The sequence below is a fragment of the Cygnus olor genome, chromosome 3 (assembly GCF_009769625.2).
Source record: "Cygnus olor isolate bCygOlo1 chromosome 3, bCygOlo1.pri.v2, whole genome shotgun sequence".
Taxonomy (NCBI): Eukaryota; Metazoa; Chordata; class Aves; order Anseriformes; family Anatidae; genus Cygnus; species Cygnus olor.
In genome coordinates, this window is record NC_049171.1 from 101,715,130 (window position 1) to 101,742,922 (window position 27,793).

Genomic DNA, 27,793 nt, shown 5'->3' on the forward strand with positions numbered 1-27,793 from the left:
AACATTTTTCTGGCAATTTATTAGGACTAAGAGGCAATATAATATGCTATTTTAAATAGCTTCCTCCTTTACCTGGACAAAACATTTCACACAGCAGCATACAGAGCAAGAATCCCATTCATAAAACAAGACCACAGAGGCAGCCCTGTGAATCAGGCAGAATCCAGCCAAGACAGCAGCAGCTCCACAGAGCAATGCGTACTGTGCCTGAAAGGCATCTTCCACCAAGCAACCAAGTACTCCCCAGCACCCTCATACCCCGCCCTCTCCCACCCCCCCAAATAATCACAACATAGCACATGCCTGACCATGTTTACGCAATGCACAACAATATTTTGGACCAAGTACCGCACTACATTTTGGAGCATTACATAAAGCCGTACACTGATGTGTCGACTCTTCAAATGTTTGGCAGCAGCCAGGTACTTTCTCACAAGCTGCTTCCTTACAATTTTCATTCTGCATATCAAAACGAAATCCCTTTCAAGAAGAAACCCGCAACATGCAGTGAGTGTTATGTCTGCTACCAGGCAGAGTGCACCTGCACCTCATCTTTGCCACCAGTCCCATTTTCACAAGCCATAGTCCTGGCAAGATGAATCATTCTTCCGGTGACGTGGCGAAGCAGTTGTCTTTGTAGGTGATGGAGACGCCGCACCAGGTAATTCAGGTCCACCTTCAACAAGGACTGGTGCAGAGGCCAGGAGAGGCACTTTCTTCCTCCCCAGGAAACCAGCTCCTTCAAACCCTGTTTTCTTCTTGCTTTCTGCTTTGGCTTCACTCTCCTCTTCCAGTCCTCTTCTCTTGACATCCAGTGAACTCTCTGGCAGCCTGTTAACCTCTGTGCTGCAACATCCACCTGCCTCTGCCAGGCCAGTGCCTCGCACTTCAGGTGTTGTTGCCAGGCCTGACTTCCTTTCGGCTGTGCTGCCCTCAGCTGTTGCCTTCTTCGCCTCTGTCTGGTTTGAATTCCCATTTGCAGGGGCTGCCTTTTCGACTGGGCTTTTGCTGGATAAGTTAAAAGCCTGAAAGTCCCGGTAACTGTGAAAGCTCTCCGTCCGCCTTGCTCTTGCCAATAGGGGGCTTTCTCTGTATGGCCGCACAGAACCATATGTAGCTGTTTCATGGATTGTTTCATGGTGTTGTAATTGGAGGCTTCCAAAGGAAAAAAAAAAAAAAAAAAAAGGAGAGAGACAAAGGCAAAAAGAGCTCATATTAGCTTGAGAATAACAGCCAGTTCTTCTGCATACCCTGCTCCCACTCCTAAAATAGCCATATACTCATCTCAACCCCCACACAACAACTTCCAGATCACTTGCTTCAGATTCTCATACAGTACTTCGATCTACACACACATAAACCAACACGTATCCAGAAGCATGAGTGCAATTTAGGACACTTATGGCATAGATTCAGTGGAATCAGCTACAGCGCTCAGGTTACCAAACCTGTCTTCACCTACCTGAAGGGTAAAACCTTTGGTGTCTGCAGCTGGTGCCACCCCGTGACCTACCTGGAATTAGATTCCCGCAGCCGGTTTGGCTGAACAACTGATGTGGCAGGACTGATGTTGGGAGTGGCGCAGCGCGATGTACTCAAGTCACACTGGTCAAGCAACTTCAGCAGCTCTTCCTCTGTGGGGCCACCAACGTCTGAAAGAGACAGCTCTTAGTGCCTGAATCCATTTACAGTAGTCACACACAAATGAAGACAGCAAGAGAACCATACCACAGTCTTGGCATAACACAACTTACCTTTGTCTTCGCTCTTATTAACCATGTCCATGGCTGTGGTCAGATCCCACATCTGGATGCTGCCGTTTGCATGCCCAGTGAAGAGGTAGCGGCGTGGCCGAGAGCCCATTCTGCTGGATCCTTCGCATTCTCGTACAGTAAATGACGAGATGGTAGTGCAATCGACTGCCTGGATCTCACAGATTCTACATGAAGAGAAACCCCAAGTTCTCAAAACACTTGCACCTGGCAGAGTTTGGCCAATAAATGCAGCACTATTTTGATTTTCAGAGAAGGCAATAAAAATGCCATCAGAGAAAGACCTTTCTTCCAGACAAGTTCTTCCCCTGCATGACTGACAGGCTGCTCATCTGCAAATGATGCCTTCTCCCACCCCCCATCTGCAGCATTACCGCTTATTTATTTTTATTAGAGGAACCTCCCTATGTTCAATGTACTTTTTCAGTCCGCAGTGATCAGAAACCCAATGCTCTCACAATGGGAGAGCATTCAAGAATGAGGGCAAGTAGCCTCTTCCTATGCGAGACACTCTAGGATACTAACCTGCAGAAACCGCATATTTAACCACATAAAACATGAAAAAAAAAAATCCAAGGATGATAAATCCAAGGTTATCAACACAAACAACTTTTGTCTCCTGACAACTGCAATATGACCTGACACACCAGATCTCCATCGCTTTTTCTCCCCTTATTTTAGAAGCTCATATGGAGAGCGACAGGAAAATGACTCCCAAAACTAAGCTATTAAGCCAGACTCCACGCCCAAGCTTCATGTATTCTGGGTAATCTGTTTTCACGGTCCCCTGTATTAAGCTTTTTACAGAAGAAATGCCAAAGTAAGTCATTTAATAAAACTCTCCACTACATGCAAAACCAGCAGAAGTAAAAAAGCACACCAGCAACCTACAAGGCTCCTGTTCTCAATTCAGTTGCCAATAGCGTTAAAACATCAATGCTTTCTCACATTCAAAATTACTAAGCAAAAGATGTAAGAAACATTGAATTCAGAAGCATCATCTTTTCTGATCCCCTGCCATTTTTCTAGCCTAACAGGAAGAAAAGTAGCTGTATTTGGCAACTTTACTTCTGTAGCAATGTAATAGATTATGATGGAATCAAACCTACGTAAATTGTACACCTGACCTAAAAAACAGCCTCTCATTTTTAAAGGTTCTCATATATTCAAACACAGGCACAAAGGAAGAGAGAGACTACTTCCCTGTCTACCTTTGCGAGGCACAACCCTGCCACCTGCAACTTCAGCATTAGCTTTTGAAGTTTAATGTTAGCTTGGTACCATGGGTGAGGTACAGATTCTGTATAGGCACACAAATGTTTACTTTGTGAGCTCAGCAGGGAAGCCATCACAATGTGCAACTCTGAAAACACATTTTTCAAAATGCCATTTGGCTTCTAGGTTATAGCAGATCATTAAGTACAGTTCTGTCACTAAGACACAAAACAGAGCTCAGCCAGAGCTGTCAAGCATATTAGAAGCTTGCTGAATGCAACTGTCCCCATGGGATGGGAGACCCAGCCACTTGAGGAGCCCTGCTTCTTTCCCACTTAAAACCCTGGAGGTACCTTTTCCCAGTCGAAGACAGCCTTACAAAGAGCTTATTGGTGATGGGAACAACTTTTTGAATAAACACCTGTTGGTCATCACGTTCACCAAAGGGTCCTAGAGAAAAAAGGAAAACCACTTTTTCAGTGTTTCACCTCCCTCATCCTCTTCCCCACACAGTCCCGAAGACCCAGTTAGTATTAGTACGATTACTGGCATTTTGAAGCATTAGGCCCAGGGAACCAAAAGTGACTAAAAGTTAGAAAAAGCCATCCAATGGCTAGTAGACTCTGCAGATACAAATCTGCAGAGTGTTTTTTGTTCATTTGCTTTAAAGGACGTCCATTCTGAGTTTCCCAGATGTTCCTGCAGGAATTACCATGTCACTACAAAACCAGACATTAGACCTCTATAAGTACTTCCTTACTTTACAGCTCCTAGATGTCTAAAGGCCTAATCAGATTTCTTGTGATCCCACCCTGTGTCCACAGGCCATCCTGTTCATCAAAGTTTCATTTACAAGACTCTGACCACACAGGAATCTCGACTACCCATCTACACATATTCACAGAAATGCAGTCCTTGAGTATCTTGCTATAGCAATGTGCTTCCACCCTTTGCCTCTGCAGTTTCAGGACTTCAGTAAACTTTGTCACGACTTCAAATTCATTTTGGAATTTTTCCACATGTACATCATTTAAAACCAAATAAGCAGTGAACTGGAACTTGCAGTTAACCCAAACGTTGCTACAGTTACCTGTTTCAAATACAGCCTTCTGTGCTTTCTGTCATTCTCTAGTTAAAACAAAAGTGAAATGCTACAACAGTTTGTTCAAGGAAAAAGTATAGCATTTGTGATCTAAAGTTTTTCTTCCTTTTTCCTCACCTTCAAAGTCAGCCCTGTAAGTGTATTCACTCTGCACAGCCTAAATGGTGAGTATTTCCTGCCATCTTTTCAAGGGAAGAGCAGTATATAAAAGCTTACACCCATGAGCTGACTTGCATGCTACAGGGTCTGTTAAACCTTCCTGAGACCCGTTAACAAACAGCCTCAGCACACCAAGCTGGTGAGACATCCTACCAATGTCGTTTCCAGAACAGTAACTGCCATGACTCTCTGCTTCCTCCAGGGATAAGATTTTGAATGATGCAAGAGGCGTTGAGCCTGGCTGAGTTGAAATCATGCCTCGAAACCGAGTCACAGTCCACGTCCGTACATGGTTGTTATCCGCACAAACTAGAAAGGAAAAAGATGTACAATAACATTTACAAGGGATGACACATTGAAGAAGCTTAACTTGAAAGTTTTCTATATGACAGTTTTTCAAGATTAATGACTAAATCCTGCTTAGTCACATGTCACGTTATCTAGCAACACCAGACGATTATCTAACAATCTACAAATTGTTGCACGTCCTGTTTTCTATTAGTTAGTTTTGTCTCTTCCCTCAGAAATTAAAGAAAAACCTGAGGCAGGTGAAACACATGTTCAACACACATTAAGGCCTGACTGAGTCAGCACCAGCAGCACCCTTCAAAACTGTGCGTGCAGGTGCCAGTTACAAGACATGTCAGGAAAGCAGTCTGGCAGCAGAACCCTCCCTCCACACAGAAAAATGCTCTTCTGTCTCATTTATCAGTTACTCAGTTTCCTACATAGACGTGCCCTTTCCTGGTACTGAGGGTTTAGCATGAAATCAGTTCCAAGTTGCAGCAGAACAGATGGCTCCTGGGCTGTTTGTTTATGATGTAATTGCATAGCGTGTTTTCTGTTACTTGAAAAATAAAATGAGGGGCATCAGAAAGTAAATCTGTCCCCTGCCCTGGTTGCTAAACTCTGGGTGAAAAAATCTTCCACAAAGGAGGAGAGACTACCTCTTTTCTGGAACCAACAGATGCTTTCCTGAGCATAACACAGGACAGCACAACGAAGACTGAGAGACAGCTGAGAGAAGAGGAGACACAGACAACCCTTTGAAGTCATGGGAAGGTTTTCTCTAGGGCCCAAGAGGGGGTGGTGCACATTTTGCTGCAACTCAGAAAGCTCCTGAAATGCTATTAAAGCAAGAAAAATCCTAAAGGACCTGCCCACAACAGTAAGACTTGACAAGGATATATTTGATTACAAATCCTTTTATTTCCACAAATTGCAACCTTGGAATAAGATGCAAAGAGTTAGTTGTTCCAGTATCTGGTCAAATAAAGCCCAGGCCTTTTAACAGCTAAGGGCTTAGAGGAACATCTAAGAAAGAGGATCCAAGCAAATTTAGCCCGTAAAACTCTGTTCAGTTCACTTCTATCAAATGTGGAAACAAAGCCAATTAAAAAGTTATGCACGTGAACACTGAAGTGGTCAGGAATGGGGAGAACCACCAATGCAAACTGATGCACAGAGGAAGATTACCTGACACAAGGTGTTTCTCCGAGAGCATGATCTTCGTAACAGGGCTTCGATGAACTGTGAAAGTCTGGAAGAGCTGAGGCCCAGACCCAACTGTTTCAGGGTGCTGTACAATCACCCGCACTGCTCCAGAGCTGGTGCCATACGCAATCTCAATCCAGTTGCCACTTACACCTACAGCAAGCACGAACACAGTTGTTCATTTCAGGAATAAAAGCTTGCCTTATTGGAGTCATGCAATAAGGTGGTAGAAAATAGTATTTCCAAGCTTTCACAATAAGAAAGATATTTATTTTTAACACTCTTAACTCATGATTTTCTCATGATCAGAGAGGATATTTTCTCACTTTAAAAAAGTTTATTCAAATCCATGCTACACTCTTCAATACTATTTTAACAACGGCCCACCCTCATTCTCTCCTCCCTCCTGGAGGTGAAATAAAAGATGGATAAAGTCATTTGAAGATCTCGTTCTACATTCCAAGAGGATATTTTGGCACTTCTCACAGTGACATGTTCAATATGTGCCACACACTGTTTACTTCTGCCTTAGTCGGAGGCAAATGGGAAGAAAGCGAGGCAAGAACAGGGAGGTCTATAGCTAAAAAGGTCACTATGGTATCAACACAGATATCCAAGTAAACAGTTCCTTCAAGATGTTTTATTCCCCCCACCACCTTGTTCCCCTTCATTTAAAAGATAGCTGCACTGTGATTACAGAAGAGTGCATAGACACAATAACTGAACATCACTCAGCTGCCCATTTTTAGTGTACTGGTTATGAGAAGGTTAGATGTAATGGTAAGGTTGTGTTTCTGCCCCCCCTGCAATTCATCAGTAAGTATTTCAGTGAATCAAATTTATAATTGTACTGGGTCTGGCTGAGATGAAGTTAACCTTCCCTGCAGCGGCCATACAGTGCTGTGCTCTGCACTTGCAGCTAGATTGGTATCACACCAGTGTTGTGTCTACTGCTGAGCAGTGCTGGCACAGCATCAGGACTGCCTCCAAACCCCATTCCAGAGCCAGTAGGCTGGTGGAGGGCAAGAGGTGAAGTAGGAACACCACCAGGGCAGCTGACCTAAACCAACCAAAGGGATATTCCATACCATGTGGCATCACACTCAGCAATAAAAGGTGGGAAAGGGGAAAGAGAGGGAGGATTCTCGTTAAGACGACGTCTGTCCTCCCAAACAACCGCTACGCGTATTGAGGCCCTGCCTCCCAGGACGTGGCTAAACGTTGCTCATTGATGGGAAGTAGTGAGTAATTTTTTTTCTCCCTCTGTGCTTCCACGCAGCTTTTCCTTGTTGTTTCCACTCTTCATTTTCCCTTTAATTAACTCCTTATCTCAACCTGTGAGCCTTTTTTTTTTTTTTCTTCTTTCCAGTATACTTTAGTCTCCCCCTCTTCTGAGGAGGAGGGGAGTGAGAGAGCAATTGTGGTGGAGATCAGCTGCCCAGCAAGGTAAAACCACCACAATAATCTAAGTGAGTAACTTGTATAAAAGGCTTAAAACCAGCAAAGGCACATTATGCACAAGCATTAATATACAACGCATTATGTATTATTACATTATACATTAATAATGTATATTATACATATAATGTATTAATGTATAATGTAATATTTTGTACTTACATATATGTACTTGATTGCACATGTACCTATTTCATAGAATTATCTACATTGGAAATGACCATTAAAGATGATCAAGTCCAACCATCAACCTGACCTACCAAGTCCCATCACTAAACCACATCCTTTAGCGTCACATCCACAAGTTTCCTGAATACCTCCCAGGATGGGGACTCACCAGTTTCCTGGGTAGCATATTCCAATGCTTGGCTGTTCTCTCCATGAAGAAATTCTTCCTGATATCCAGTCTAAACCTCCCTTGGCACAACCTGAGACTATTTCCTCATGTCCTATTACCTGTCACCTGAGAAGAGACTGACACCCTCCTCACTGCAGCCTCCTTTCACGTAGTTGTAGAGAACAATGAGGTGTCCCCTCAGGTTCCTCTTCTCTAGACTAAACAACCCCAGTTCCCTCAGATGCTCACATGTCTTGTTTTCTAGTCCCTTCACCAGCTTCGTTGCTCTCCTCTGCACACACAAGCAACTCAGTAAATATCCTTCTTGTAGTGAGGGGCCCAAAATTGAACACAACACTGAGCAGTCTTACCAGTGCTACACACACGGGGACAATCACTTACCTATTCATAAGTGTGTACAGGTATAAGGGGAAACAGTCACACCCAGCGCTCATCATTCATTTCAATGATTCAGGGAAGAAAAAAAATCAATGTTTTTGTGCAAGTGCTACTTTGTCTGCTTTCACCCTACTGTGCAGCAATAGAAAACGTTCAATTGGAAAAAAAAACAACAACACATCTCTAACAGATTCTCAGTGAAGAAACAGTGATGCTTGAGGGACATCAACACAATACAATACTGACTTGTTTTAGGTGTGAGGTAGACACTGAGCGCTGTTATAGCATCATTGGAGGGATCATGGTACAATTCTGTCACTAGAAGATCGTTGTCCTTCATCCTCAATGGGAACTTCTGCATGTCTGTGGGGAAGAGACATTTGTTCATTACTCTGAAAAGACAAAGCTGTTCTGATGTGACTTAGACCAGACAGACTAAAGAGTTTAAGAACAAAGCTGCTCAATATCACTTCCTTTTTATTCCACCCTGCCCCCTTTCTTACCTATATAATAGATAGAGCCATTGTTACAGCCCAGCAGCAGAAAAGACCCAGCAGTATCATAGCTCGTGATAGGAACAACATCCTGAACCTAATACAAACAAAAGAAAAAAAAATAAGTCAAATTGCTGCTTCCTCAGTTTTCTGGAGGTTGCTGGGCCTCAGAGGTTTCTTCTACCCCCAGTTCTTGCCCCTCTGCATATCTGCTACAGGCAGAGATCTCTATAACGAGGAGAAAAAAAAGTCTTGGCCCATAACATTTCATTTTTCCAGGCTAATTTAAAGAAGCAGTACAAGAGCAGAAAGGAAAAAAAAAAAAAAACACATCTAAGAATCTGTGGATCAAAGTGCAATGTGCTTCCTGGTTCTCTGGATCAAAGGTCTATAAGGAAGCTCTCCCAGCTGCAAAAAGTTTACAAAACTAATGAAGGTGGAGGGAACCCATAAACAGATGCACCACTTTACTCATCGCCTTGCAGAACACATTAACAACTGCAAGGAGAGGTCCGAGCAAGAGGAACCATAATGCTGCCAACAGCATAAATCGACTGGGTCATCAGTCAAAACGAGGAGAGTTATTTTGTCATGTTCTATTGCTTTATCTGCTACCTCCTATTCTGTAACACTAAGTATTCTGGTATCTGGCACTCCAAAACCTCCTCTCCTTGTTACATGCCACTGAAACACTGCCAGAGGAATAAGTACCAGGAAAACCACCTCAGCTAGTCTGCTCAGATGTCCAAGCTGGGAAGATGATGTCAGAACTAATTACAGACAGAGGTCAGATTTGCACCTTCAGGGTAAACTACATCAAATACAAAAATCACAACATGATGATAGCTTGGTAAAAACAAAGTTTCCTTAGAGTAGAATTTAGAAAGGGCAGTTCTGGAAAGGAGGTAGAAAGGCACCAGGAAAACAAGTCTGAAAGGAAACAAAGGTCTTGATCTGCATGGGGCATTGGTGCACTGTTCTAAACATCTCTCCTACAGCACGTATGATCACGTTCTAAGTTCAGAGCAAGTCATGGAAAATGGGTACGCAAATACCATGTATTCTCATGAGGAATTTAAAGATCAGAGGTACAACCCTACCATTTAACTCTTTATGGGGTTCTTCAAAAACAACGTATTCTACAGGGAGATGAGAAAAACTGCCATCTCCCTAACACTAACAAAAGAGCCTGAGGCATGGAAAGTACCCTGAAACCTTTTTTTTTTTTTTTTTTTTTTTTTTTTAATTTACAGGGAACTATTCTCATCCTCTAGGAAAAATAATTTGAGAACAGAAAAGCTTATTTTGTGACAGCTTGGGGTATAAGCCCCTCCTAAAGATTTTCTACTCTTCAATAAGAGAGCTTTCACTACCAAAGGAATAGTCTGCCAAACTGCAGAACTATTACTGTGATCAGAAAGCTTTCCGTGCCCCTCTCTGGAAACAAAAGGAAGGTATATTGGACATCAGTTTTTATTCCTTATAAAGGACTTGCTCCTTTAGCAAATATTGTCAAATAGCATTACATTGTCTCAATAGAAGATTTTGCAATGCATCGATAGGACTTTAAATATTGTTTTGTTGCATTTAAGACCAACGCAACATGTTTGTCTGCCTCTGCTGCAGAAGCAGTGCTATCCCATGCTTATTATCTTTGTTATTAGTTAGCAGTAGTCACATAAGGGTTGAATAAGAACCTAGTCACGAATGCTGCAGCAGACATGGGAGTCAGCCTCAGGTCAGTTCTATCTCGAGGCAATTGGAAGGCAATTTCTGGATTTTTATTGCATCTAGTTTTGTACCACAAAGATGCACATCTGGCTACCTTACAAGCTTTGTTAATCACACGAATGCTCAACTGTTTTCTCAGACTCACACAGACTCCAAAGATCTCTCTATTTGACATGCATTCTGACAGAAAGAATAGAGTTGGTGCTGCAAGAAACATACACATGCATAACTGACATCAAGAAGAATTTCCCACTGTAAAACAACTTGAGATGTCCAGGTATCAGACGCGTTATAACATTTCCTTTTTATTTCAGAATTACCTCTACTCATTCCCCACAAGTTTTCTATTTTCTATTATGATTCCAGCGAATTTTTACAAAGTTAACCCTCCAAAAAGAAGTTTAAATATACACAGAGATGACACTTACACACCTGGTCCTTTTACTTGAAAGCCTAAGAAGCATGCTTGGTAGTACCATCAAACAAAACTGTGTTCAAAGTATTTCACACTTGCTTTTAGTTTAGTTTACTTTATTTTAGTTTAGTTTATTTTACTTTAGTTTAGTTTACTTTATTTTATTTCTAGTAAGACATACTAAATTATTAAAACTGATACAGAAAATTGAATTAAACACACCTGCCAGTGCTGAGTCACAGCATTCCACACTCCCACTTTCCCTGTATGACTTGTAGCTACCAACTGGTTGCCGATGAAGAAGAGAGCATCTACAGGGACTCCAAGACTGAACACTCCTACAAAAAGAAAACAAAAAAAAAAAACCTGAAGAATCTATGAAGCGCATGTAAAATAAAGAGGAAAAAAACTGCAACAATGGAATCTCTCCAATATTACCATGTCACTTATTATAGTGGCAAGCAAAGAACAACCAAAACTGGGCTCTCAGTATGCCAGGTAAGGTATCATTCAACTAGCAAACTGGGTTCCATTAAATTAAATGGCAGCATGATGCCATCTCTGCTGATGCAAGTAATACTTTGGGAAGGAGAAAGGAAGCAAGGGGAAGTGGAATAGCTTATGTTATTTATGCATTCTTCATTCTTCTACAGCTACCAGTAATCCAAGCTGTAGGGTTGTGTTTTTTTGTTTGTTTTATTATCCAGCCATGACTATGACGTGTCATTTAAGCAGCAGCAATTCCATAGCTTTGCTAGCAGATTTGTGCCATACTACTTCTCCACTATCTTTCGAATTAAGAGTTCCTACTGCCTTTTTTTTTTTTTTTGAAGACCAGTCAAATAGAGGTGGTCTGTGGTCTTAAAAAGTTTTTTATTTATGTATATAGCCTTGTAGCCATATTTCTAAAACCCTAATTGAATATATTAATACTTCTTTTTTAGCAGAAATACTTGAACCTGGAAAAATAAGCAACCTGCAAAAGCTTCTTTCTTTCTTTCTGTTTCTTGTCACTTCCAGATATTTAAGTTTGGTTACAGTTCACGAGTAGAGAGTACAGGCTACTCAAAATTGAAGCTATATAAGCTATATGATTTCACAATCATGATATACTTAAAAATCTGGAAGATAAGACTAACTTACCAGAAAACACCATCCTTCCAAATAGAGAAAATGTGTCATCAAACACACTTCACTTAATAAAAATCAAAGCACTACAAATTATGACAGGCATTGATGACTATGGTTAGAGCATACCTTAACATTTCAGCTTTTCTATGTTTCAGAAAGGCTCCTAAATATCACGAAAACAACACCAATCACTCCAGTCTATCTTTCACCAGAGGTCTTCGCTGTTTGAAGACTAGAACTGCAAGTAAAGCTGAGACTTATTTAAGCACGTGCAGGGAGGGAGGAGACCAAACATTAGCTTACCTCTTGTACTGTAATCTTGCCCAAGAGAACTCTATGTGTGTAACCATTTTACCATGAAGTTTAGCAAAGTCATTATGTTTACCAGATTCTAAAATATTATGACCCTGGCAAATATAAAAACGAAGCAAAAGTAATTGCAGCTTGCTGAGAATCTAGACACCTAGAACAGCAAGGTCCTACCAGTGACACAACTTGTAAGAGGGTCCCCAGAACAGGGATCCCTAGATCAGGGATCCCTGTTCTCACTGCACAAACTACAACTGGAATGGGTCTGTTTACTGAAGTCCATACATAACTTCCACCACCCAAATCTGTCCTCTCTTTAGAGGTTTCTTAGTCTCATAACAAATCCAGTATCAATATTTTTAATTGAACTGCAAACTTACATAGTGTACAATATCTTGTACGATTTATTGTACCATGTATTTAAAAGTTACAGAAAGCTAAAATCATCTGAGATAATTTCCAAGTTTGCCAGCTACAAAGTCTGGCAAATTGGCCCCAAAAACCACTCTGTAAGTAATTCCAAACTAAGCTTTATTGCCTGCTGCATACCAAAGTCATTCGTACTGAGGTTACTTTACACTACCAAGTGTACACTTGCACGCTCACAAACTTTCCTATTCCATTCTGTTCCCTCTACATATTTGTATTACTGTCCACTAATGCACTTTATCTGGTGAAGCAGCAGACGTGTCTTTTAAAACAAGGGTACCCAACAGCTGGAAAACTTCCCAACGTTATTTGAGACAAACTCAAATGAACAGTGTGCCACTCCCAACCAAGAAGCAGCCGTCCCTCTAGAAGCTCAATACATACTTACGTTGTAATTAGGATGCTAAACTGTTTTCCAGGGCACAGTACAATCATTCGATACAGACCAGATTCAGCAGTACAAGGCATGTGAAAAAGGCAGTAATAAAAAATCCACAGAAACAACTAGAATTGATTACTCCAGAGAAGGATGAGGTTCAAGGAAATCAAGGAAGACAGCTTGAATGGTCTGGAGGAATTTGAAGTGTCAGTCCTGCTTAGGCTCAACAATCTTGAGACCCATCCACAGGGGAGACAATGCTATATGTAATGACAGGCTCTTGTCTTAAGGGTCCCTCTCAGCAAAATACTGCTTACAGCAGCAATCCAGCAGCTGTGTCTTATGTAAGTAATATTGAAAGGAAAGAGTGTGCTCTGGGAGAGCTTCATCACAAAGATGCCAGCCCGTGCAATTTTCTGCGGACGGTGTCACCGGGCTCCAAAGACTGTTTGGAACGAGCAGTTTCTTTCACAAGATCATAGCAATATATTGTATCTCTAATGTAAAGCAGGATTGCAAGCACTTGCCACTATAAGGAAACAAGACAGCTATATTCAAATTCTTACTATTAAACGCAATTATATTTTAGTTCTTTTAGACCAAGTAACATGACCTATTAGCCAGAAGACAAACAGTACATTCTGATCAATGTTAGTCAGAAGATTCAATCCTGTAGGCACTTTCTCTTCCCCTTCCCCCTGCCAAAGAGAGACCAAGTGGAATTTCCTTTGTTTCGCAGTCACTTCAATGCAGCACAGCCTGCTTAGCAAAGTGCTTCCTTCATTTGTTTGCCACCTTCAGTTGCAGTTTGAGTTACCAGAACCTTATGAGGTTGGCGTATTTTAACTTTTTTTTTGCCTTTGAATTTGATACCCAAAAATCTGAGATGTTGCTTCAGGTATCTTATTTCAAATCCCAAGGGAACACAAGCAGCTAAGTCACACCAGAAAATGCAGAAGGAATGTAATAGCATAGTGCTTAAAGCAATACCTATTACAGTAGTACAGATGTCATGCTAACTCTTCCCTGCCTACTAGTACAAGATTTGGTGAAGGGGTGAATAACAGAAGAAAAGGCTTCAAGTATAATATCAACTCTGTTTAACAGAGAGATTACATATTCAACTTAGCCACACTTTTCAGATTTATTTATTAAATACAATGGAACCTCCTTTTCTATTTTGCTGATTGTGATCACAGGCAAGAACTCTGAGTCACGAGTAATGCAGCTGCCTACTGCTCTTTTATTTCATGCAAGACCTTTGCCTTTCCCTTTCTTCAAATCTGACTTAGTGCTTGAAATTTTTTAAACATAAGAAGCAGCAACAGCCATTAACACAGCTAGAAATTGCCTGAGCATCTCTAAAGTAAGCTCTTCCTTTAAAGTAAAAGCACGTGTATCAAAACATAAATTTGGTCATTTTCACTTTAACAATGACATTAATTCTCATGACTTCAACTATGAAGATGTATCTAAACACAATTTAATTCTGCATTCAGTTTCAGAGAACTGCTCATATAAAGAGATTGCCATCATACTTGGTTAGCAATACCCACTGCCAGAGGAAACGTACATTACTGGTATAACAGTGGCGACTCAAACACCAGAGATTAGGCTAAAGGAAGTTCGTAATACCATTCCCCTCAATGCCTCTCCAACTTGCCCTGTATTTGAAAAACAAACGGGTCAGACAAGCCATCAGATCAGTACCGACGAACATTTGCTTCTGAAAATCTCTTCTTGCTGTTTTAAACCTTCCCTAGCTGTGTGTCCTTCAGTACCAAGAAGTACAAGCAGAAATTCCTATATGTTTAGGTCAGTATAGTGTACTTTTTCCCTACCTAGACACCAAAGCTAAAAAAAGAACAAATCATCTTCTTCCAAATTCCATTTATAAACTACATTTGACAGAAAACTGAGATCTTTTCATCATCTCCATGTAAAAATATGGCTTTGATAAGGCAAAGGCAAGGAAAAAGCAGAACATCTCAGTATCTAGCTTCCCATCTCAATAGTTTTATTAACCTTGTCCTATGGCCTAGATCTAAACTCAAGTCCTATGAAAAGTTTAATTCTGATTTGTGTCTTCACATGAAAACTCAAACTGAACTGAAGTATTAGTGTCTGTTCAGCAAACAGACTAGTTTTATTCATCTTTCCAATTTTTAGAAAGGATTCCCCTAGCACGACAGAGAAGAAAGTTAATATGCTCTAATAGGTTGCTGTATTACAATTTCTTCTTCAGTAAGCATTTTCACAGAGTGACATAACACTACTGATCATACATACCTCACAATAGGTTCACAAACTCCTTTCTGGTTAAGCACAAGAACAACACAAAAACAAATCAAGCAAACAACCATAATTACCAATTTCACTGCCACTACCGCCATCTTGAATGCTCCACAAGATTATGCTACTCTCTGAGGCAACTGCAACCATCTTATCCTTGTCCCCATGAGGTCCTCCAACCACCTTCGCATTGAGAGCCACTCGCTCAATTGTCCAGTCCAGATAGGGACTCGTGAACACCTGCTGCCACCCAGACGACTCTTTGATTCTGGAAGAGTGAAGAAGGGAACAGTGAGCAGAGGTTAAAGATTCAGATACACACACTAGACACTTTGGTCTAAACCTGACCCAGTGTGGATGGCCTAGCCAAATGCTAGAGGATGATGTTGAGCATAAGACCTTAGAAGAAATCTATTAATTTCCAGAGGCAAATGAATGGATATTATGCAAGATACTCAATCATGTTCTGGCATGAAGTTGTACTACCCAGTCATACAATTTCTGTTTATACCGAATAGGCTATACACTTTATTTTTAGAAAATCCTTTTCCTGTATAATCTTAAAGACTAACATGATGCCAGGAAAGCATAGCTTACCTGATTGAATTTTATGCAGTTATCTAGATATTTTGCAACTGAGCTAGAATGCACACTCTCAGCACTCAAATTACATAAATGTTACCACAAAGCAGAAACATCTCTCGTACTTTTTGCCATTGTTTCACTTCAGCATCGCATCCTGCCTGGAGCTGAAGTACCACAGATTGCTATATTCTACCCATGTAGCATGCAGAATGAATTGTAACGCAGCAACTTAAGAGCAGGGCTGCAATATCCATAAGCCTTTGCATGCAACCAAGACATTCTCACCAGCTTATTACCAAATTGTAAAGACTTCTATAGTACTTAAAGGGAAAAATAGTGCGTTGGTTGTTGTTTTTTTTAGGATGCACTGTGTTTTGCTGTAGCCTTTCAATAAAATAACTAATCTTAAGCATTTAAATAGTATTTGTTAACAAGGAGCCTAAAAGAAAGTCACAAAATTAAATATAAGAATATATTTCTTACTGCAAGAATTTCACTGTCCACTATAAACTACTACTTTGAGAAGGGACTCTGGCTAAGATTCAGATGTTGCCCTAACACTGAAATAATCCTGAAAATCACGTAATTTGACTGCAGCGTAGTAGTATAAGCAAGCTGAATTTAAATTTGAGGGTAGAGGTAAGTAGTTTAAAGTGTATGCTGTCTGCTCACACAGTAGATACTTAAAAAAGCCTGGGCAAATTCACCCATAAGCAAAATGAAACTGACAGATACTGAGATACAGTAGAGAGGGGCAAAAACTGTTACCAAAAAGCTGTGCAGGAGCAGAAAGGAGGCGGGAAAATCCCACCATGGTATTGCTAGAGTTCCTTCAAGTTCCAGAAAGGAAAAGAGTCAATCAAGACAAGACTGCTACCTTGAGTCACTAAGGAGAAAACTGCGTTTTAAACTGGCATACTGGCCTGTGCCCTCTTTCAGCAACCATTTGTCTGACATGCTTCCTCAAAAGCATCGCTAATGACTGAAGCTTAACAGTAATAACCCTGATTAAGTAGATTACCAGCAGGAAAGAGGCAGAATTGTTCACTTAAGTGAGCCAGCATCCAAGGAAAACAGAGAAAAAAATCCTAAGGAGGGGACAACTAGCACAAAGACAATTGCAAATCACTGCCTCCTTCTCTTATCAGACCATATTAAGAATAATTGAAAACTAGAACTTAAACATGGTTTCTCTTACAGTGCTTAAACACAAATTAAACCGAAATGAATTGCAGTGGTGAATACAAGAGACAAGTTACATGTGATTTAAGTTATGGAGTTTAAGCAAGTAAATTACTATCCTATATAGCAAAAAAGGCAGCAAACTATGGTTTCAGCTTGGTAGTATCCAGAAAGAAGCTCTTCACATTACACTTTGTATTCCCCTTTCTGAATCACACTATGACAGCAGTGTTAGGTTGTTTTTGAGAACAGTTCTTTCTAAAATACTATCTTCCACTGGAAGGATGGCCACCATTTTAAGACTACCAGATGCGAACTATAAACAGCTTCTGTAATATGAAGATGTCACTTATCTTCACCTGATCTTAAAAACTAGCCAGTTGGTTTACAGTACATTTAAAAACACGTTGCAGCCATCTGTGTGAAGTAGCAAGTGTGTAACAGTTCTACTTATGCCAAAAAGACTGGAGTTTATGACAAAACATCACTCGTAGCAAAGAAAATCTATGAACTGTTTCAAGCTCTTTGATGGTCTAACTTCCCACACTTCACAGACTGTCTTCAAACCCAAGCTGTATGAAGAACTTTTTAAATGAATCTTTCATTTAAAACCTTGCTTTAAAACAGGTATCATTTGCCAGTTATAACTGGATTCCATTCATTGATGAATTTATTCTGCAAGGACATCAGGAACTGACATCAAAGCAGTAAAATCTGAGTTCCTGTCAAGCAGTTTATTTACATGATCAGGAATGGTATCTCATATTTACAAAAACACACTGGGTGCACATGATACTGTCATTTCAGAGTAAACGGATTTGCTATGGTTTACCAAAGCAGAAAGTTTATTGCGTTTGTTAGATTTCTGTATTCTGTCAAAGCAACTTCATTCATACCTGTAGCACACAGCAAAATGAGCATAGGCAGCTACTATCCAATTGTGATGACCAGCTACTATTAAAACTTTCCGTGGGTCCACAGGAAATCCTAAAACCAACAATAAAACTTAAGTCAGTCAAACAATGGGTATTGGAGAAAAGATGAGCAGAGACATCCAGAAAAGGGCAGGACTCTCCTGCTCGGATATTTAACAGAAACTTTATCATCAAAGTTTTTAAAGAAATATTTCAGTCAGATTCTAGTTAGCAATACCCCCCAAAATCCTTTTCTTTCTACCAAGAAAAACATTTCATCTCAGTCACTATAATGGACAGTGTTTGTAAGTAGAAAGAGGCAAGTACATGCTTGTATTTCTGAAAACAGTTTTTTTTTTCCCTGAAAAAATGTTAAAAATAAAATTGAGGATCGTTAGCAAATAAGAAACTCTACTGCCCCCTTCCGAACCTGCAGTAACTCAGGAAAAGGCTTATTTTAATATTACTTGTATATACTTTCACCTTTTAGCATACTCAGGATTTTCCTAATATTGCTGCAATTTACACAATTTTAGCAGAAAGATGGCAATTCTAAGAGCACAGTTTTGCTTACAAAGTCAAAACCTGGTAAATGACACAAGCCAATACTACCTTGTTTACAGTTTTTAAATATTTTATACAGAAAGTACTCTATATAGCCAAACAACTGAAGACTATCTTTGTGCTAAAGACTCTTGACTCCTGCAGGGCAAACGAGGCACCAGGAGCAAGAAAGAAGTGCAAGAGAAGGAAGGAGATTCATGTATGCACGTATGCATCGTATGATATGCACGTATGCATCGTATGCACGAATGCACGTTCCTAAACAATGACTAAAGAGACACTGGCCTGTCAGTATTTTCTCACGGCTTCCAGTACAGTGTAAGGCATTTGTCTAAGTGGCCAGACTAATACTGCATGAAGAACTTTAGTTTGCCTTTCTTCTCAGCCTAGTGTCTTGATTGTGCAACACTGAGCCTTAAATACTGCCTAGAGAGGAGTATATAAGCAAAGATTGAGCAATTTAAGATCATGCAAACATATAACAACACTGAAACCAAAAATAGTCACTCCAATTTTATTTCCCAATGACAATGATTTTTACAGTTTGCTTTGGTTTTAAGACTGACATCCCTCACCTAGCCTGACTGTACCTTCTCCAGTACCGGCAAGCGTAGGTTGGACACCACCTCCATGAATCTCACTCTCAGAGCAGTTTTGACCAGTTCTAACATCAGCTGGTGGCCCAGCATTATTATTTATTTTACGACTGGGAATGCCTATAAAGAAAAGAGATGTTTTGTCCCACTCCATAAACTTCAGCAATATTCAGATATTCAGATATTCACTCATTTTCAAAATAAAAAAGTAGCATTTGTGCATTTTAATCTAAAACCTAATTCATCAGCTATAAGGACTAGAGGATATCCCAGTACTGAAATAAAAAAAAATGCTTCTGGTCTCTACTTTGACATTCACAACCAGTTTAATGAACTATCTTCAGAAAACTTGTCAATAATCGGCTAAATAACCCACAGTCTTCAGGTTAACACATGAACAGCATTCATCTCTACTGAGAAGTAAAAATGTAACGTACTTATATTGTTAAGAGAAGCTTATTTGTGATGATTTGTCATCTACTGACAGAGGGTATGTCAAGTAACTGTTTCTTCAGAAAGAAAAGAGTACTACATGTTGATAATATATAAAATATACTTAAAGAATCTCTACACTGGCCCACACAGTTTGTTTAGTATCAACATGCCACCCTCTCTCCAGTACTCTAAATACACTGTTTCACATAGCACACAGATATGTTTTGGTTTTGAACTATGTCTAATTCAACCATCCGTCTCAAGCTTTCCCTATGAAAGCCTTCTCCGGACTGTTTGACAGCCAATTGCTCCCACAAACTGAAGCAGTAAGCAGCTGCAAGCAACATCAGACCATGAACACAAAAATACCTGGAGGAGGCAGGTAGCCATGAAACAGGACACTGCCACAAGATGAGCGTTCCAATTCCTCACATAGAAGCAGTCTTCTCACTGAGGGGAAAAAACACTATGACCATAGCTTTCACTTCCCAGAAAACAAGACGTTATTTCAAATAACCTTCTGTATCAGGAAATCTGAAAATCTACAGGGTCACAAGTGCCCAGAATTTGTAATTAGGTCATTACAGTACTAACAAATATGAGATGACCTCACATCAAACCAAAACAAACAAACAAAAATACCTAAAGGAGTGATTCCATAGAATTCAGCTTCATGCCTGAGAACATTAATACTCACGCCCCTAAAGAAAAAAAAGACATAATAAGACTTGAATATTTGCATACAACCAGGTATTAGACAATGTAAATATAAAGCTACCTGACAGTTTATAGAATCACTGCCAAACACATTTAACGTGTTAATGCTTTTGAGATTTCAAAATTACCTTAACATTAATATTTTTTAATTAAAACAAAGATACTGAGGTAATAGAGAAATGTATTGCCAGAAGTGGCTTAAACTACAAGAATTTACTATCAAAATGTTATGCTACTTTTTCTGCCTCCAACAAGTCATATATATATACACACACATATATATGTACCCACACACATGCACACTCTAGATATGGGCCCAGAGTTACAAGGCAGCTGAATCATATGTTAGACACCCAACTGAGTAAAACTGAGCAATTCCCATTTGAAAAGCAATTTCTAATGTAACTGATCCAACTAATTTTTACTTAGGATAATTAGAACTTCTTACCGTAAGTCTAATTCCTTTGTGCGAAGAAAATTTAAAATGGGTGCAAACGCTGTTGGATCTCTATCAATAAATATCTGCAAGGAAAAATTGCCATACTTTTAGCATTATTTTGGAGCAACCATCAACTAACGTGCTTACTTGTGCTAAGCATGGGAAAGAGGAGTTGAAGATGATGCAGTCAGCAGATAAACACAACCCAGAGTTTTCAGGCACCTTTGTTCTCATTTTTCTACCATGCAGTAGTTCAACATTCTTAAAGACATACACACAAACACTGCTGCACTTCAAAAAATAAAAATAAAAACAACACACTTAAGCTCCACAAAGGTCAATGGGTACTCAGACTTTCTATCATGTGTTCAAAATTCAGTAAATGTAATAAAATCAAGATAATTTCTTAAAAATCACCCTAAACTTAAGTCTATTATCACATCAGCTACCTCTATGCTCTTAGCAAAGTACTTGTGTGCCTTATCACTCAACAACATCGCTGTAATTATAGTTTCCCATTTAAGAGTATCACATACACAGACTGAAATGGCCATTTTGCTGTATATATTTGCCAAACAAAACTACTTTTCCATGTCAAGATTGCTCAGCTACACATGCAATACCTATCTAATGGAAGTCACCATCCCTCTCCAATACAGCAATTGGCAGTTTTTCAGTTAAAAAAACACTATTGTTGTCTCTTCATTGTCTGTACAATGCAGAACGAGCACAAAAATATGCACATTGTTCCAGTTTCTTTTATCTTGGAACGACGATAAGAACCAAGAAATTCAGAGATGTCACCAATTTTCATGAAAGTTTAGCAACCCGACTTTGGCAGCATGATATACAAGTAGTTATATCTACAAGACCTTTATTCTGTCCTAGCCAGAAACATACACTTCTTCTGCAAGAAAACAAAACAAAAAACCACAAACAAAAATTTTTTTTATATTTTAAATCTTCACTAGATAAAACCAGATTATGACTTAGAATGAATCCGGAACAGTCATTCTCCCATACAATAGCACAAACAGTATGCTAAATAGGTTTTGAAATTATTGAGAAAAGAAAAAAAGTAAAGAAAAAGGAGATGACAGACTTTGTATTGAATCTCCACTCTTTGCAACAAAAGGCAAGGAAAACACAAGGACATTTTCAAATGATTTCAAAGTCCTCTATTTTCCTCCTATTGAAATGATAAGTGCCAAATATAAACAAAAGTCCAATTGAACAGTACTCCTCACAGACTGAAGCAGAGATAGTGCTGTCAGCACTTTAAATGTAGGTTTCTGCAACACTACTATTAGGGGTTATGTAATACAAAAATGACAGAGGAAAATACTGTGAAAAGACAAAGCAAGGTTTTATAAGCCTATAAGGAATGTGAATGTTTTTCTCATTTGACCATTCGCTTTCCATGCTTTTAACGCAACTGACTTGGGCAGCGTAACTCCCATTAGCACCCAGCATGTTTTAGGAGAAAACCTAACTAAAAGCATAACATTAATCTAACGATTTATCAGGCTTATTACTCACAGCACCAGTTTCATCCTTCAGTGTTGAAATTCTTCCACTCAGCAAACTAGAACAAAGGAAATCTTTGTTAGATGTCCCCTAGGAATGTACTGCCATGAATACACCATGACACTACTCTGCTCTATTTGTGTGCTGTCAGTTGCATTTTGTTATAACAGTGTAGCTGAGCAAAGAAAACTGTCTAGGTTAAGCAGGAAAGCTGGATGGGAGGCAGGGGAGAACACACCAGATCATTTCCCCCGTGCAAAGGAGCTGTGCACGCACACCTAAGGAAAAGCTGAAACCTGCATACGGACCTTTCAGATTCCCAAAGAGAAGAACCTAGCCTGAAAGGATGGAAAATTCTTCTGAGGCACCCAGAGGGCCGCATAGTTCGTTACAACTCAGTAAATCAGTAAAAGCTGCTGGAAGAAATAAAAAAAAAAAAGAAGAATAAACAATCCATTCTGCAGGGACTTAGTGGGCAGGAATGGGAGAGTTGAGTTTTTAACACTATTTTACTTCAAAGATTCTCTCCCATCAGATCAAAGTCCTCTTGCTCCAGATCAGTAGAAAACACCACCAGAGCTTCATTTTACAGATGTAAAGCAAACTCACTAACAACAACAGTTTTATTTCCAAATCCCATCTGACTGTGGATGACAATGACCTCATAGATATTTTTCAGTACTGGATGACTTTCAGGGCAACCTCCTTAGACAGTACACTTAGTTTTGAGAAACCAAGAAACTTCTGAGGACTTCTTTATTGTGCTTTTCCTTCCACACCTCAGAGAAGGTGATAACTCCCTGGTTCTCCATTTATCTGAACATTTCAGAGTAACAGAAGCAGATAATGCTGCCTGTCCGTGCCAGTTGCCAGGTTTTCATTGGGAGAGAAGTCTAGCGTACAAAAATCAAGTGCCAGGAAGCAAAATAGCCAGACTTTGGGTTTTCTTTCATGAGTTTGGGATTAACTGTGATGGTAGAGGTACGGCAACAACAGCACAAAATTACTATAGTACAAACAGCACAGCCAATAGAAGTAGTAACAGTAGTGAGATAAAAGCAGAAAGATACTCAGTGACCCCACAGATCCTGTAACACGGATTAAAAACCTCAGAACTTTTAATTAACTCCAGGTACAGGGATAATTCATAAAACATTAAATATAGTGCCACTGTATACAGGTAATAAGATCAGAAGTTGCAAAATAGCAACAATCAGTGGCATCTCCCTTTCCTGCAGATTTGCTGCCTTATTTCCAGGATATTCCATCTAAAAAGTGACAACTTTTCAGCACACATAAGCAACCAGAGCACAATTCAAGACAGTAGAAGACTACTGAAAACCACCTTATTTCAGATGAAACCATCCCATTGCTTAAGATGGAGAAAAAGCAGTAAGAAATAACAGCATATTCCTGGCATAAACTAGAATGGAGAATACATATATTATTGAAAATACTTATCAACTTGTCTTTGTTTCATGAGATGAAACAAAACAAATACCATAAATACCTGGAAAAAAAGGAGTCTGGAATCCACATCAGTGTTTGTCTTGAAGTGCTGAACCTAGGAGAGCGAAATTACAAGTTAAGAATCTGCCAGAAAACAGGAAGGCAGTCTCCTTTGTCAAATTCTGTGACATGTCCTACAAAGCTGGTATCAAACGGGTCAGAGAAGTTTGAGATTGCTACGTCTTCACAAAGTCAAAGAGGTTGAAGCTTCTTTGCACAGATCACCTTTAAGTGTGACGAGGAGTATCCAGAGTATCATTTCTGTGTGTTTGTAACACGCTGTCCCAAATATCCTGTTTCTCACACTTTGTCAAAATCAATGCTTTAAAAATAAATAAATAAAACCACAAATGCACATACCTATACACACAAACGCAGCCACTAAAACATAAGCTTATCAACAGTCTACTACATTTGTCATTAACACCGTGCTACCCTTACGTAGGAGTCAAAGAGTGCTAGACCGTACATTGCAAAAGAGTACAACATGCTTCGAGTTAATATTTTATAGTAACTTCAATCAAGTTAATATTTTACAGTAATCTTAATTGTCTGCAGTTTTGCTCTTCAGGACCTTTTTAGGGGCCCACAATACCACATTAATAGTTAAAAGTGAGAAAAATATTTACTCTGAATCATAATATTATGCAATAGCACGAATTATCATTTATAATGCCAGACAGTATTTTCCATAATAAATAACTAAGAACTCCTTTATACTAATCCCATTTTTAACATGAAGGAAAACAACTGGACTGGCAGCTTAGAAAATGAGTTCAAAATAAGCTCTTAGTCATGACTAAGAAACCTTTGGTGACCACTTAATTAACAGGAATTAAAAAAGGAAATGCAAAGGTAAAGTTCCATGTCAACTTTCCGTACAGTACAGGAATTTTGCAAGTATTACAAGTATTTTTACAACTATTTTTAGAATACAAATACTTAATCATAGTTTATACAGTTTTCGCTGCCTGTATTTTCCAGCTGTGGAGAGGAAAAAAAAGTGAACAAAAAGCATTACTTTGTACTCTTAAAGGGAGTCAGAAGCATAAAAGCCATATAAAACTACCACCCGTTCTGCATAAAATGTGGATTGTGTAGCTGCTCCCTGCAAGCACAACAATGACACATCTGTTCTTAACAGAAAATCCACAGCATCAGCATTCCGAGCATAAACATGCACAGTCTTTTCTACAAAGGAAAAAAAAAGAGAACATTTTGCTATTTAAATGGAAAGTGGCCTTTAAGTGTGATTTCTCAGTTGTGGCTTTGCTGGGGCACAGCTTTTTCCATCAGTAATACAGACCACTGCCCTTCTTTACTTCAAGAGTAAAGGGAAGGAGGATGGGGGAAAAAGAGAGCCACCAACTGACTCCTTGTTCATTTCCTTGCAACTTCATTGCTTTGCACAATCACTGTTTTTAGACAGCTCAAGGATTTTTCTGTCCATGCCCTAGCACTGTGGTACCGGTAATATAAATAAAATATATAATATATAATAAAATATATATAATAATTATATATATATATAATAAAATATATAAACTGTGGTACCAGTAATATAAATAAAAAAGGTACCAAGCAATACCTCATACTAACGTATACTTTAGAACTTTTAACACTTACACATTAATCTATGTAAACAACAAGCTGGAGTACTCCACTCCAGGACACAGAAAGAAGCACAGTGAGCAACACTGACACGCGCAACTACATCTGCAGCTCCACGTACCTAATACACGGTGGGCAGACTCCATTTGAAGGGGAATCAAGCAAAATGAGTAGAATATCCTCAAATAATCTAAAGCACATGGCAACCTACTGTTATCTCAAAAAACAATATAGACAACTGGAAACAGACTCACTCAAGTGTCAGATATAAAACAACCGCTTTCATAGTCTATTGCACTTGTAGAATTATCTATACATTGAGGAGGTAAAGGATCGATAGAATTTGTTACAGTAGTTTCTGTGACTGTTAACTTGCCAGAGACTTGTGCTCTTGGCTAAGCAACCCACAAAACCTAAGACCAGCAACTGCTGGAGCAACAGCATGTGGCAGAGAGGCTCTGGCTGTCCCTGGAAGCAGGGGGAACCTCGTGTCAAACAGAGGAAACATGATCAGCTGGGTCTCCGTACCAGATCCACAGAATTACTGCTATCAGACAGCTCTCCAAACAGACCTAAGAGTTTCAGGTTTCTAATACAGGCTACAGAAGCTAGTGAATAGGAGAAAACGTGTGCTCTATTCCATGCTCTCCCATGTGCTGTCCAGATCAACTCTGCTGTTAGCTTTGAGTCACCTGCCTTCAGAAGCTGAAAAGCCTGGCTCAGATACATCCTTCCAAGAAGATGGGCACTACGAGGGAAGTTGAGCTTGCAGAAGACCAAGCCCTCTTACACGGACTGGTGCTATGCCCTACTGTCTGCCTATTAAAAGGTAAACGACTGCACATGCATTTCTACTCCTTAAATCCAAATGGCACCTGGTGACTAGAATCCAGAACCCTTCAAACAGAAATGAAATATATACACATTTGTTAGCTTGCCGTATCCTTCGTATTTATGTAGGCAAACCCTCTGAAGATGTGTATTCATGTATTCTGATTCACGGCCTATAACTGTCTATTCTCTGCAGAGGCATTTAATAAGTAAGAACAATTTAAAAACACCAGATTGAAGCATCTTTGTGATTCCACTTCTAATAGAAATCTAAAGGCCGAACTGGCCTGTCATTTCAGGGCCAGAGCTCACTGAAGGGCTTTACTCAGTGTAACATGAAATGTCGTCTGAACCAACATCAAAGTTATCCTGAGGGCAAAACTCACCCACGGCAATGCCTAAGTTACCAACAGCTTCTTGGGGCTGTTCCCAACTACAGCAAAGGTACTCTGCGTCAGCTTTGGCAGCACCCACCTTTAAGGAAGGCTACTGAGTGATAACACCGAGTCTGTCTTCTGCGTTATAACACCAAGTCTGTCTTCTGCAAGGACATTCTTAAAATGGTAGTAATTCCTGCTCCTTATGGCTTGTTTTACATGCCATGCAGACTCAGAATACTTGCTTTCCACCATGCTGTAACGCACACGATGTCACGCCTGAGCATTCTGAGGGGAATACCCGCACTTTTCGTCACGCTGCTCCTGCCCGGCAATCCCACCCCTCCACACACCGCACCACCTACACGCCACCCTCGGCGGCCCCAGCGTTTTACGACGCAGATCTTTATTGCGGCTGCGAGCCGCAGGAGATTTTTTTTTAATACCTTTTTTTAACACCTCGGCGCCCGAGGCAGACCACCCGAAGCCCCAGGACCACCCGAAACCCCAGGAACCTGCGCTCCGGGGGTGCCCACACCACCCCGGGGCGGGGGCCGCCAGCAGGGCCTCTCCCTTCTGCCCGCCTCACCTGGTGCCGCCCACGTTGAGCTGGACGATCTCCCCGAAGCCGCCGCCGCCGTTCCCCGCCATCTTTCCCTGCTCCGACCGCCGCCCGCCGCCGCCACGGGCCGGAGGGGAACGGCGGCGGAGCGCGGCGGCGGCCAGCGGGGCGGCGGCCAGCGAGCCCCAGCAGCCCGCGGCAGCCGGGGCGAGGCTCGGTGTCCGGCTGGGCTGCGGCCCCGCCGCTCAGACCCGGCCAGGCCGAGCGGGACGCGCCATGGCAACGCGGCGGCGCCCGGCAGGGCCCGGGCGCCTCGGGGGGCCGGGAGCTGCGGGAGGGAGAGGCGGGAGCGCCGCCCGGCCGGGGGCTGGCCGCCGAGGGGGCGACGCCTCCCCGAGCCCGCCCGCTCCGGCGTCACGTCCCGAGGAGAGGGGGCGCCGGCAAGGCGGGATGCAGGGGTGTGGGGGGCTGAAAGAGGCGGGAGGTGCGGTTGGGGAGATCGTCCTCGGCACGGGCACCGTGTCCCCCCTCAGACCCCTCTGACTGGGGTCTGCCCTCTGGTCAGGGTCAGTGCGAGGCGCAAAACCACTAAAATCCTGCACAACTCCACAGCAGCGATGGCACCTCACGGTGTAACGCGCGCTCTCAATCAGATTTTGCGCTGATGACTAGGCAGAACAACAGGCATACATATCTGAGCCCGCAGTGCGATTTGGGGAAGAAGTCTGCCACAGCAAGGGAAGGAAATTTGAGGAAGAAATAAGTAGCGACATGGTTAGCAGAGGAAGTAATAAAATTGCGGTTGAAAGTTGTGAGGGTGAGCTTTAG

At 40.8% G+C, this 27,793-nt stretch overlaps 1 protein-coding gene across 3 annotated transcripts; it reads right to left on the bottom strand.

The window, feature by feature from the left end:
- On the bottom strand, positions 1 to 27,142 carry KCTD3 (potassium channel tetramerization domain containing 3). Of its 3 annotated transcripts, none has more exons than XM_040551917.1 (18): positions 26,993 to 27,142; positions 23,586 to 23,639; positions 22,088 to 22,133; positions 20,558 to 20,631; positions 20,035 to 20,093; positions 19,762 to 19,842; positions 18,952 to 19,077; positions 17,780 to 17,870; positions 15,194 to 15,384; positions 10,799 to 10,914; positions 8,440 to 8,527; positions 8,183 to 8,299; positions 5,725 to 5,895; positions 4,402 to 4,557; positions 3,341 to 3,437; positions 1,755 to 1,939; positions 1,514 to 1,652; positions 1 to 1,155 (listed from the first exon to the last, which is right to left on the bottom strand). In XM_040551917.1, the coding sequence occupies exons 1-18, from the start codon at positions 27,052 to 27,054 to the stop codon at positions 573 to 575; spliced, it is 2,436 nt and encodes an 811-aa protein (XP_040407851.1). In that variant the 5' UTR covers positions 27,055 to 27,142; the 3' UTR covers positions 1 to 572. The 3 variants fall into 3 exon arrangements, with proteins under 3 accessions (XP_040407851.1, XP_040407849.1, XP_040407852.1); XM_040551915.1 differs by having other exon boundaries at positions 18,937 to 19,077; XM_040551918.1 differs by lacking the exon at positions 18,952 to 19,077.
- Between the last annotated feature and the right edge of the window lie 651 nt (positions 27,143 to 27,793).